At 40.8% G+C, this 13204-nt stretch overlaps 1 protein-coding gene across 1 annotated transcript in view; it reads right to left on the minus strand.

The window, feature by feature from the left end:
- The window catches only part of arhgap42b (Rho GTPase activating protein 42b), a gene marked incomplete at both ends in the record, with an annotated part of 104335 nt that overhangs the window by 62078 nt on the left and 29053 nt on the right, over positions 1-13204 (minus strand). Inside the window, one exon of the mRNA XM_083887254.1 lies at positions 7975-8036. Coding sequence (XP_083743380.1) covers positions 7975-8036 — 62 coding nt within the window. The remainder of the gene's footprint in view (positions 1-7974; positions 8037-13204) is intronic.

Below are 13204 nucleotides of genomic sequence, written 5' to 3' on the forward strand. Positions count from 1 at the left end.
TGCACACATGCTGCAACATTGATTTAATGCAGGGGTTCTCAAAGTTTTTGATACCCGAGGGGCCAATTTAGGAACCCAACATTGGACCGAGGGAACAAAAAAGGAAAAAAAACAGAAAGAAATCCCATTTGTAATCATTTTAATGACCTGTTTACAGTTTTAACAGTTTAGCATTAAGTAATATAAGCATAAATATAATGTAATTTATGCATTAATGCAATAATGCTTTATAATTTACTGGGTAATTACCCAGTATTTTGGCCATTGTTCTTGCCTTCTAATTACAGGTTAATTGTTTGGTTAATTACCTGCTTATTACCAGCTTATAACCCAATAATACACTAAAATTCACCATATAGAAACCAGGTAAATACCCCGTATTTTTGTTTACACTTATTGGTCTGTATCCAGTAATGTCCAATAAACATTTAACAAGCTTAGTAGCTCCGGGATTAAAACTATCAACTGTAATTCATTGCGGGGCCGCCAGAAATGTTTCTGCGGGGCCGCCATTGGCCCCCGAGCCGCACTTTGAGAACCAATGATTTAATGACTAGAGTCCACAAAAAGGGATTTTATCCCTTTTTAAGAACTATCGAGCTGCATGCACATAAAAAGAAGATGATAAATATATATATATATATATATATATATATATAGATAGTGTCTGACGACACATTTCATCAAAGAATTCCTCAACAAAGCCGCTTTCAGCGTTTTGCGATTTTTTTGTGTTCGACACCACTCCATCTCACTTGACCGGCGTGATTCATTCGCCCGCGCTGCGATATCTGTAAATTACAGGGCACGTCGAGCCGGCGCTGGAAAGGTTAGCGCTGTGAGTGTTTATCAATCAATATAATTGAGCCGCGCCACAATATATTTAGACTGTGAATTAAGTAAACACTTGAGGTCCATTTTGTATTCAGTCTGGAGGCACATGAAGCCTGCCTTTTTTTTTTTTTTTCTCCTCCAATATATCATAACTTTATGCTCATTAAATTTCCCCCCGACTACAGCGAGCTATTACAGTATTTCAAAAAAACAACCAAGAAAACTGCTCACTGAGTGAATCCCTGTTAGAATTAATATGTATGAAGTGATAAATTCCAAAATAACAATAGGAAGCCTGGGGAATAAACTCATAATGAACACACACACACACACACAAAAACCTATGGCCTCTGTTTTGTAGCGTGGTGGACTCCATGCATATTCATACAAACTTAATGTTTCTGTTTTCAGCTGTGAAATGGGTGAAAAGTTTAGTTTGTGACCTTTAAGTTGTACGTTATTTGAGTTCCCAGGTCAATAAATTACAGTATTGAATTTAATATTTAACATATTTAGCTTTAACACGCGAACCGTCAAAGACGAGGCTTTTGGAACGACATTAAAACATATACTGTATGTAGTTTATAGAATTGACTAACGCAGTGAACATTGTGGCAAAAGATTGACACAAGACACAGATAAAAAAAAAAAAAAGGCGAAGTCGGTGGCTCTTATTTTGAAAACCAGAGATAAAAGGAAGTGGCGCAATACAAGATTGGCTTGGTGAATTTCGTTTCACTTTTCGATCATTTGTAAAAGTGTTTTCATGTTTTTTTTTAATAATACTTTTCCACTTCCAGGCCACCATAATAAACACCTACATCGTGGGATGGAAACTTTCTGTGCTAAGTCTCCATCTTTTAAAACGCTCCACCCACATTTAAAGGTGCATTATGTAATAAATCTAAAGCAACAGGCCGTAAAATGCTCCTAATATGTCACAGAGACTCAGGAATAATGTTCATATAACAAACTGAACTCACCAACAACAACAGTACAGACAAAATATTTGCATTAAACATTTTTTTTTGCAGACTGCAAATCATGTTTATGTTTTGAAATCATGTTTTGCCGTCATGTGGTGCCACCTACCGCCGTCTACCAATCATTGCAGTCAGCAGAGTCTCAGCTGCCGAGCAACCACGGGTTGCCAGTTACGTCAGAAAACGAAACCTAAAAGACCTCGGTGTTTTGAATTTGAATGTAGTAACCGTTTTTGGCCACATTCTTACATATGGCACCTTTAAATGAATAAGAAACACACTCTATACATTGTTAATGTGGTAAACGACTATTCTAGCTGCAAACGTCTGGTTTTTAATGGAATATGTACATAGGTGTATAGAGGCCCATTTCCAGTGTTCTAATGGTACATTGTGTTTGCTAATGGCGTTAGAAGGCTATTGGATGATTAGAAAACCCTTGAAAACCCTTGTGCAATGATGTTAGCACAGCTGAAAACAGTTTTGTTTTGAATAAAAATCATTATTTCTAATCTTGTCAATGTCTTGACTGTAGTCTTTGCGCACATATACTTGTCATTACGGTAGAACCTCAGGACTTCAGTGGAACGGCCGTCCAATCACAGACAAGATTGACCGGTGCGTCACATGTTTGTGATGCTAACAGTTAAACAGATTAACAGCCAGATAACAAAAGCGAAAGTTTATCTTGGAATACAAAACTACAGCCATAAAAATCATTATCTTGATGGTCCAAAAAGGGTTAAAGAGGCGTTTTGTTTTTATTACCGGTTAGAGTACGGTTCGTGTACCAAAGCTGATCTGAGACAGAGATCGAGAAACTGAGACATCAAAAATGTGACTCGCATCAGTCACCGTCTTCACAGCCTGTTTCTCTCTCAGCCTACAGCTTTTTTTATCAGGGCGACGCCAGTGTTGAACAGTTGTCCACCTCCCACTGAAGCGAGTCATCGGCACTTTACAGTTTGTTTATGTGAAGCAGCAAACAAGCATCAAACATCACGGCGGCGGCAGCGGCAGAAGCTGCAAGAGCGTCATCTGCTCAGAAAACTTCACCCGTGTCGTCCATTTACATATAGCCAGGTTTTGTACGGTCATGAAAAAACCTGGAAAAGTTTGGGAAATCGAAAAAATGCATTTTCTAGGTCCTTGAAAAGTTAATGAAAAACTAAATTTCCAGTAAAGTTTCGGAAAAGTCATGGAAATATTGCATGGATAATATATCGGATGCGTAAAACGGGAACGTAGCTAACGGAAAAGCTAAAAACACAAGGCAACACACTTCTGGGGGCGTTCTTACTCGGAGGAGATACAACAATTCACATGCAAACGATGCCACACAGTGGCTGCAAGTGTGTACTGCAGGCGTGAACCAAAACGCGAACGACAAAAAAGCCCTTACAGGATACAACCACTTCCTCTCTTTTAAGCATTACTTAAAGCATTACTCAAATAATAATTCTTACCAATATATCAATAAGTATGAAAGAAAGTTACAACAGAGTGGCTTTTTAAAGGTGAAGTAAGTAGTTTATAGTGCCATCTAGAGGAGAGGCTGAAATTTACAACAAAGAACTGCTCCTCTGCTCACCCCCTCCCTTCCCTGAGCGCTACGGTATCCTCAGCCGGTCAAATGTCGTCCTCGTCGTCTTTCTCCGTGTCAGCAGATGAGGTTCGTGAGGCGAGGGAGAGGGCGGAGCTACCGAGGCCGTAGCGGACGAAGCGGAGAGAGTGGAGGCGGGACTTCCGCTACAAGTGAAGCGACGCTTGATTTGTTCTCTCGCGTTTTGTCCTTACAGGCTCCGGTAGAAACATGGCATCTCGCTGCTAACCGCGGCCATGTTATTTTACATGACTTTTTGAAACACTACGAAAATGAAACAAAAACTATTATACAGCGACTAGACAATGCAGGAGCACATAATATGTATAAAAAAGTGGATTTTGGGTCATATAAACCCATAAATACTACACAGTGTCCCTTTAAGGAGAGCTTTAAACTTTGGCTACTGAAAGACGCAGACCACGGACGCGAAAAATGCTGATAATGAAAGACGTGTCGCAACAAACGGCATATGTTGTTTTTTTTATGTTTGACGAAAGTCTTAAAAAAGATTTGCAGTCAAAACAAATGGACATTCGTTTAAGACTGTGGGACGGCACCGATTTAAGGTCTTGGAAAGTCATTGAAAAGTCATGGAAAACTATTGCTAAAAAAGTGTACGAACCCTGCGATATAACGTTCTCCGAGAGATTCGAAAAACATTCAAAGGGAGAAGACGAAGAAGAAGAAGGAGCTTTAACTTCTTGAAAAACTTAAAAGTCCAAACATCAGAGGACGTGTTATTATTATTGTAGTGATGTGAAGAGACTGAAACAACAAATGACGCAAGCAGAAGGCTTTTTAAGCAAGTGGAGTAAGGATGAAGCAGCGTCTGCGTGCGGCGAACGGGGTTTTTCTTGTTAATACGATCAAAGCTAAGTGCGTCCTATAGCACGTGTGACCAAACGGCCCCTTTGATTTGTCGAGTTTATTTTCTATGAAAGTGCTTTCATGCATGCGTGTTGTTGCTGCTGCTGCTTAGTAAACAGATATTTGTGCTGTTTCAGGTCCTCTTTATTTGCAGAGACAAATTCAGTTAAGTGTATAAAAAAAAACATGTTCCGTTCTGCATGCTGCTGCCAAAATCCTTCCCGATTATCTTTAAACTCATCCATTCGTTCGTTCATTGCACCACTTCACCACTCAGCCAACGGAGCAAAGCACCGGTGCGTGGTGCTTCCTAACAGGTCGGGGAGTTAGTTTGGTTCAATGTGGAGCTAACGAGGCCTTTTCTTTTTAAAGTCGCCGAAAACGCTTCTGTTCGTGCAGCAAATTGGTGCCGCTGGACGAAGAGCTGGACGTGATATCAACAGCGAATGACCATCGCCGGAGCTACGACCGTGAAAGAGCTTCCCTTAAATCTGAACATGAAAGCGGTCGCAACAACGACGACGACGACGACCTCTGCCAAATCGGCCCAGTTTAAATCTGGATCTGTGTTTGGATCGTCGTCAGATACTCATCGTTTCTTTTCTTGGACGATAATGTAACGTAACATTAACAGAACTCTGTCCTTAGCAAAAGAAAACAAAGAAACAAACGCATAAGAAAAGACAAACGCAAATAAAAAACCCATAATCTCCTTGGCCGAGGTTAACAGTAAAGGGTTCTTGGTAACGCTAAAGGTTTCAGAGAACCCTTTAAAACCCCTTTCCTGAATAAAGGGTTTTAAAAGGGTTGTTGATGGAACCCTCCAAAAGGGTTCCAGGTGAAACCTATTTATAAAGGTTCTACCTGGAGCCAAAAATGGTTCTCTTAGGAGGACAAGCCAAAGAACTGTATATGGTTCTACTTAGCACTTTTATTTCTAAGAGTGTCGTGTGGTTAATAATTGTTCCTTGGGTTCCCACCTTTACAGAACGTTTTCTAAAAGGTTCCAAGAACGTTTGCAGAACATTACTTTGTCATAACCTTAAACAACCTTTATAAAACGTTCTCTAAAGGCTCCAAGAACGCTTGCAGAACATTACTTACTGTCATAACCTTCATAGGACATTTATTGAACGTTCTCTAAACATTTGGTTCCTGTGAGTTAGAGTCAGGTAACCTTATCACTGTCTTGGTTTAGTTTTCACCCTCTACACTCTTAGAAACAAGGGTTCCAAAAGTGTCCTTCTACAAGGGCTGAGGTTCTACCTGGAACCATTTGCTTCTGAAAAACCTGTTCCCGAAGAAAAGGTTCTTGGTAACACTAATGGTTCCAGTAAGAACCATTTTGATCAAGAGAACCCTTTAAAAGCCCTTTCCTGAATAAAGGGTTTCAAAAGGGTTCTTGGTGGAACCCTCCAAAAGGGAACCTTTACAAAATGGTTCCACCTGAAGCCAAAATGGGTTCTTCTATGAGGACAAGCCGAAGAACCTTATATGGTTCTACTTTATTTCTAATAGTGTAGTGTGGTTAACAATTGTTCCTTGGGTTCCTTAAGTGCAAAGATATTTGTCTTCTAAATACTGAATTTGTCATGAATAAATACTGACGCTTATTTGATCTGAATATTTAAAGATACAGACGATGATGATGTTCCACGCTGCGTTGTACTAAAAATTTACTAAAATTACTATTTGCAATTCAATTAAATTAGATTAGAAAACAAATGCGACTCATAATTATCCTGATTATCAGACAGAAATGGCTGCTGCCGCTGGAGAAGCAGTTTAAAATATTAGAATATCATGAAATTTAAAAGGTCGTGGTGTTTGCTTCAGAAGCTGCTGATGCTGCCGTCACACAGTCATTTAGATCTGGACACTGTTCAGAGTTTGCAGCAGGAGATCGTCTGATCGTCTGATCGTCCGCGTCAGACGTGTTTATAAAAGCAGAGGAAATACCAGGACAGGTGCTCATTGGCTGGATTTGAAGTGTTCCGGAGATTTTACTGCGCTGCTGTTCTCACCTGGGTTCACTCAAAATGTTTTGGGCGACAGAGCTGGATGGAAAAGTTCTGGAAAATGTCCTGATGAGAGCCAACTTTCGTGTTACGTAAAGATCGCCCAGACAATTTCAGGACAACGTCTTCAGTGAAACCACTGGTCCTTAACGTCCCAGATTTCACAGATAACGTTACTTTTGGGTTGCAGTGACATTCCCTGAAGGTTTCTCCCTAGGTTCCCCTGTGGTTGCCATGGAAAGTTTTCATAACGTTCCCCTAACGCAAGTTTTTGGTTGCACATTTGGTACCCTGAATATTTAAAGTCACAACCTTCACAGAACCTTTAGTTTAGGTAACGCTCTCTAAAGGCTCCAAGAATGTTCCAATAACCACTTTTGTCACAACCTTTATACAACCTTTAGAGAACGTTCTCTAAAAGTTCCAAGAATCTTACCATATCCACTTTTGTCACAGCCTTTATACAACCTTTAGAGAACATTCTCTAAAAGGTTCCCAGAACGTTACGTAACAGCTTTTGTCACAACCTTTAGAGAACGTTCCTGTAACCACTTTTGTCACAACCTTCAACAACCTTTAGAGAACGTTCTCTAAAGCTTCCCAGGATGTTACCGTAACCACTTTTGTCTCAAACTTTATATAACCTTGAGAATGTTCTCTAAAGGTTCCAAGAACGTTACCATAACCACTTTTGTCGCAACATTTATACAACCTTTAGAGAACATTCTCTAAACGGTTCCCAGAACGTTACGTAACAACTTTTGTCACAACCTTTAGAGAACGTTCCTGTAACCACTTTTGTCACAACCTTCAACAACCTTTAGAGAACGTTCTCTAAAGCTTCCCAGGATATTACCGTAACCACTTTGGTCTCAAACTTTATACAACCTTGAGAATGTTCTCTAAAGGTTCCAAGAACGTTACCATAACCACTTTCGCCGTAACCTTTAGACGACCTTTAGAGAATGTTCCTGTAACCACTTTTGTCAGAACCTACAACCTTCAGAAAAAGTTGTCTAAAGGTTCCAAGAACGTTTGCACCTGGAACCCTTTTAAAACCCTTTATTCAGGAAAGGGGTTTTAAAGGTTCTCTGGATCAAAATGGTTCTTACTGGAACCATTAGGGTTACCAAGAACCTTTGAAAAACCCTCTCTTCGGGATAGAACCTCAGCCCTTGTAGAAGAACCCTTTTGGAACCCTTATTTCTAAGAGTGGTACCTAGTTTGGTTGACTGGTGCCTCGTTTGAAAGTTTGTGCCTCTTTTCTGGATGAATTTCAAAAACTTTATTTCCAAAATAACAGTTGAATGTATTTTTTTTAGTCCCTTAACAAAAACTAAATCACATAAAGTGTGTTCTTGTGTCACCAATTCCTAAAAAATACAGAACTGTCTACTTAAGACGAGCTGACTTTAGAGCATTAGAAAGAAACTTTGAATTATGAAGCAGACAGTAGATAATTGGTGATTTTTCTTTCATGATGAGCTTTTTCATTTTTGTTCTATTAAGCGTATAAATAGAGCTGTCCATCAGGAGATGGAACAACAATTCCCTCTTGCAATCTCAGTCAAAGCAAATGTTCCTATTATATTCTTTAGTTTGTTGTTTTGGTCCCAAATGAGAAGAAGAAGAATCAAAAAAAGCAAAAAAAAAAAGCCATTCTTACCAGGCGTCTTCTTTCTTCTTCCATGGTGCTCAGCAGCTGGGAGAACTCTTTGAATGACTGCGCTGAAACGGGAAAAAGAAAGAAAAAAAGGGATCATTTTCGACGCCAACGGCGCGAATGAAAGCCCGAAAAACCAAAAACGCCGGCCGCTGTGTCGCGTTTGTTGCGTTCAGACGAGCCAAAGGGAACCGAAACAAAACGCGGCGGCGCCGTCGTTAAACATCAGATGTTCCCGGGCGCTAAAATCTTTATTTGCACTGCAACTTTAGAGCTTTTCAGTGCAGCACATTTTTGGAAGGCAATAAAACCATGCAGCTGTCCAACTTAACACCAAAGCTTGCAGTAGATATATATATATATATAAACAACAAGAAAAAAACAATACTTTAACTGATTTCTTTACATTTCTACCCCTGCTAGGATTTACAATAAAAACCCCACTCTCAGTGACACGGATGTGCAGCGGCGATGGATCTTCACGCCGTCTGGCCCTTTACTCCCGCAGTTAATATCGCATTTTCGCACACGGCAAATTCACCATATATACACGATAACACTGAGAACCGAGGCTTGATAGCTTCATTAAACCCCGAGCCGCAGCAGATACAGCAGCGTTGGCCTCCCCTCGGTCAGCCTTCCGTATCACCCTGTGTCCAGCCATTTAGCAGCGGGTCGAGCGGCTCCGCTCGCCAACACAGCAACATCATTATTGTCTGTGACGGGGGCCTGGCGTGGGGGGGCGGGGGACTCATGCATCATCTCAGACACTGTGTTCCATTTACACACCAAAGGCTTTTTAAAGACCAGGGAGCAATGATTTTATGCCAGTGATCCTGCAGCTCAGCCTCGCCTCCCATTAAAGCTGCCAGGCCCCTTTATCAAGAGCGCAAAGCTCTCGGGGGGGTAAAGGGCACAGCTGGAGCCGCTGATGGGACAAGATTAGACTCCAAAAGAAAAAGGAAATGGGAGTCAAGGCGAGGTTACGGCTTGCATATCATTCACCGGCAAGTGGAATCGAAGGGAGGAGACCTGATGAAATCGCTAAACGGTATGAACTAGTGCTGGGGCGCGCTAACGGCGTCAACGCTATCGCGTGACACGTTTCAATGACGACCGATCGGAAAAAGACGCGCGAGATGTCATGTTTACGCGCCGCGGCACTGGAGTCCAGGCACCGTTTACCAGTTAGCTACTTTAGAGCCATTAGCGCCACCTGCAGTCGAACTGGAGAGGTCCGTTTTTGAAACGAAAAGAGCAGCGCTACAAATAACCAGCGTATCTGTGTAATGCGTATGTGTGCCTCTGTTTTTAAAGGTTAGCGTTACTTTAGAGACTCATTTTAACAATCCGGAGTCACGTAAACGTGACGTCACGCGCGTCTTTTTCCCGTCAGTCGTCATGGAAACGCGCCATGCTTTAATAGGCTTTAACGTTGATGCTGTTAACCGCCGTTAACATTTTAACGTGCCCAGCACTAGCTTAAAACCAGCACAGAATAAGGTTTCAAATACGCTGCTAGCATTTGTTACAGATTTAGCGCTAGGTTGAAGTTTTTGCTCCAAATGAGGACAGAAGAGTCCAGTTACCAGTTAGCTCCGTTAGCTCCATTAGCTCCTTAAGCGCCGTTATCGGCGCCTACTGTCAAACTGGAGCAGTCTGTTTAATAAAGGAAAAGAGCAGCGCTACAAATAACCAGCGTATCCGTGTACTGCGTATGTGTGCATCTGCTTTTAAAGTTTAGCGTTACTTTAGAGACTTGGGAGTCACGTAAACATGACGTCACAGGCGTCTTTTTTCGGTCAGTTGGCATCATGCATTAATGGCCGTTAATGTGACACCATTAACCGCTGTTGACATTTTAACGTGCCCAGCACTAGCTTAAAACCACCACTGAATAAGGTTAGAAACACGGCGCTAGCGCTCGTTACAGATTTAGCGCGAGGTTGAAGTTTTTGTTCTAAACGAGGACAGAAGAGTCGCCGGCGTTAACAACCGAGTCGTTTTCGTAGCTACTGTTCATCTAACGTCCTTCTGATGCGTGTGGAGACGGCCTGTGCTTTGCTAGCATAACATAGCTAGCTTACACGGCGCAGGTTTTCCCGTTCACGTTGTCGACAAACTCTAGTTGTCGACTGTGGAACGTGCGGTAAAATATTTGAGTTTGAGTTCGCACAAATCAGCATCATGAGTTAGCGTTGACGCCATTAAGGCCGTTAACCGCCGCTAACGCGCCCAGCACTAGATATAACATTTTACGACTTCAAAAACGGAGGCTTTTCCAGTGCATCATATTTATTCTTAAATATTTCATCGGTATAATATTGACTTTTCCGCTGGATATTCTCCTCTACAGAAGCTCCGAAACAGTTGTCGGGAGACTATGAGATTGACCTTCAGAGAGAGTGAGAGAGAGGGGTTGGCAACTTTTTCGAAAAAATTAAAATCTCTATGGCAACATCAATCTTTGGCCTCCTTGATTCCGAGATAACGGGCATAGAAACGTGAATGTCACTGCAAGGAGTCGTGGAGTGAAATCAATAAAAGGTCAGGTGAACCCGTCTGGCTACAGCCGCGCTATCCTGACGTTGTGCGGGGGGGAGTTGGGAGCATCAAAGTGAGACGTACCGATACGGCATCAGGATCACGGCTGGCATTCACGCAGAGGTCTGGCTGTGTCAGTCAGAAAGCTCAGTTTCATTGATGACTAGATTGATTTCAACTGGCTCCCCCACCGCTCTCTCCAGCAGTAATCACGGTTTTTCTCTCAGAGACGGCGGATGAACACAAAGAAATGTGGAAACGAGATCTATGAGAACATACAGTACATCTCTTTGAGGCCCGGTTTTTTTTTTACACGTAGAACAACTATTTCGTGATAACATATAGCGATCATTAGATTAGTTAAGATTAAGGATGGAAGGGGTTTGTGATTCCGCTCACGATCGCTCACTTTCAGCAGCGATGTCTCTAAATACACCAGATTCCTCTGTTAAAGACTGAGATTTTAGACATTTCCTTTGCTAAATGTTGGGAGATTAACGCAGGTTTACAGGATACAAGTCTTTTTAACTTTAATATACAGTTGGACATTGTTGGCTTTGACACTCTCTGGCCAATCAGTGGTATTTGAAAATATAAGTAGAATTTGGAACGACGAGTACATTTCGGAACTATCAGTACAATTTGGAACTATAAGTAGAATTTGGAACTAGAAGTAGATTTTGGGATTTTAAGTAGATTTTTGAATTATAAGTAGATTTTGAAACTATAGGTATATTTTAGAACTATAAGTAAAATTTGGAAGAATAAGTAGATTTTGAAACCATAAGTACATTTTGGAATTATATGTAGAATTTGAAAATATACGTAGATTTGGGAACTGTAGGTATATTTTGGAACTATAAGTATATTTTGGAATTATAAATACATTTTGGAACTATAAGTAGATTTTGGAATTATAAGTACATTTTGGTACTATAAGTAGATTTTGGAAATATAGATAGATTTTGGAACTATAAGTAGATTTTGAAACTAGACGTACATTTTGGAATTATATGTAGAATTTGAAAATATAAGTAGATATTGGAACATAAGTAGAATTTGGAAATATAAGTAGATTTTGAAACTAAGTAAAATTTAGAATTATAAATACAATTTGGAACTATAGATAGATTTTGGAACCATAAGTAGATTTTAAAAACTATGAGTAGAATTTGGAAGTATAAGTACATAAGTACATAATTTTGGCACTATAAGTAGATTTTTGAACTAAAGATAGATTATATGTAGCATTTGAAAATATAAGTAGATTTTGGAACCATAAGTAGAATTTGGAACTATAAGTACATTTTGGAACTGTAAGTAAAATTTAGAATTATAAGTAAAATTTGGACCTATAGGTAGATTTTGAAACTCAAAGTACTATTTGAAACTATAAGTAGAATTTGGAACTATAAGTGGATTTTGGAAGTATAGGTAGAGGCGGATAATTGCAAACTGTGATCAGAGGGCAGTGATGTGTGCCAACTACACAATTATCTGCAAACGTAATTGTTGCATCCTCAATGGTCTTGTTGTGTTGTGTTGTGTTATTGTGTGATTTAAACTGCTATTGTCTGCACTACACAACGTTTTTTTTGGCCCTTTATTGCACCAAGTGATTTTCCACTGTAAATACTGTGCAGGTCCAGCTTCGTTTGGAGATCGACACCACTCTTCATAGCACCCCAGGGATGGGGCGGGTTAGCCTGAAATGAAAGCACTCTTAATTCTAATGAAGGCACAGATTTGATTGCGGATTTTTCTAGGGAGCGTAATTAGTCTCATGCACCCGGGCACAGTCGTACAGTGCACTGCAGTGTTATCGGTAACAGGGACAAGCTCATTACGCATTCAGATGAACATTACAGCCTCGCACAGAAGAGGTCGATATCCAGTCTATCCCTCACAGATGGACGGCGTTTTCGACGGTCTCCAGCTTCACGGAGCAAAGGGATTCAAGCTCGGGATAATGAGCGGTGGAAAAACAGAGGAGGAGGAGGAAGAGGACGACAGACTGGGAGCGCTGCCCGTTAGAGCCGGAGAGACCCTGTGTGCAGCTGCTTCCATATTCCTGTAGGAGGATGAGGTTCCCACCTCCATTAATCTCTGACACTAATCACAATTAGTCCCTCTGATCTCTTATAGCCTTGAGAAGATACAGGGTGGGGGGTGGGGTGGGGGGGGCATCATAAGAAAATCAATAGCATTAATTATACATGCATCGCAGACAACTTTTAAGATCTATACCCGAAGCCAAATCCAATTCCAAGAACTCGCAGAGATTCTGATGAAGCGTTTCCCCCTTTTATATATCAACTGTTTTCTCTGCTGTGAAAGTGCAAGAATATAATAATACTAATACCATTGTTTTAAACAAACAGTTGTTAAAGGAATACTTCACCGATTTGCATTTAGCTTTGTTTTACTAGAATAGGGTTAGTGGTTCTGAGAAAATGTGCTTCCCAACCTCAGTTTCCCCTGAATCGAGAAATATCTTCATTCTTTTTTTGGTTGCGTGCCCACCAGTGAGCCTGTTAGCGTAACTGTTAGCAGGCTTGAACCTGCAGCGCTAATTCCGCACTTTTTAGACCCACACTTATTGGGACAGGACCTCATTCCCAGAATGTAAACAGTGTCCGACATCTTTGCTAACAGTTACGCTAACAGGACCAATTGTCCGCCATCTTTG

Source organism: Microchirus variegatus (genome assembly GCF_963457635.1).
Source record: "Microchirus variegatus genome assembly, chromosome: 3".
Taxonomy (NCBI): domain Eukaryota; kingdom Metazoa; phylum Chordata; class Actinopteri; order Pleuronectiformes; family Soleidae; genus Microchirus; species Microchirus variegatus.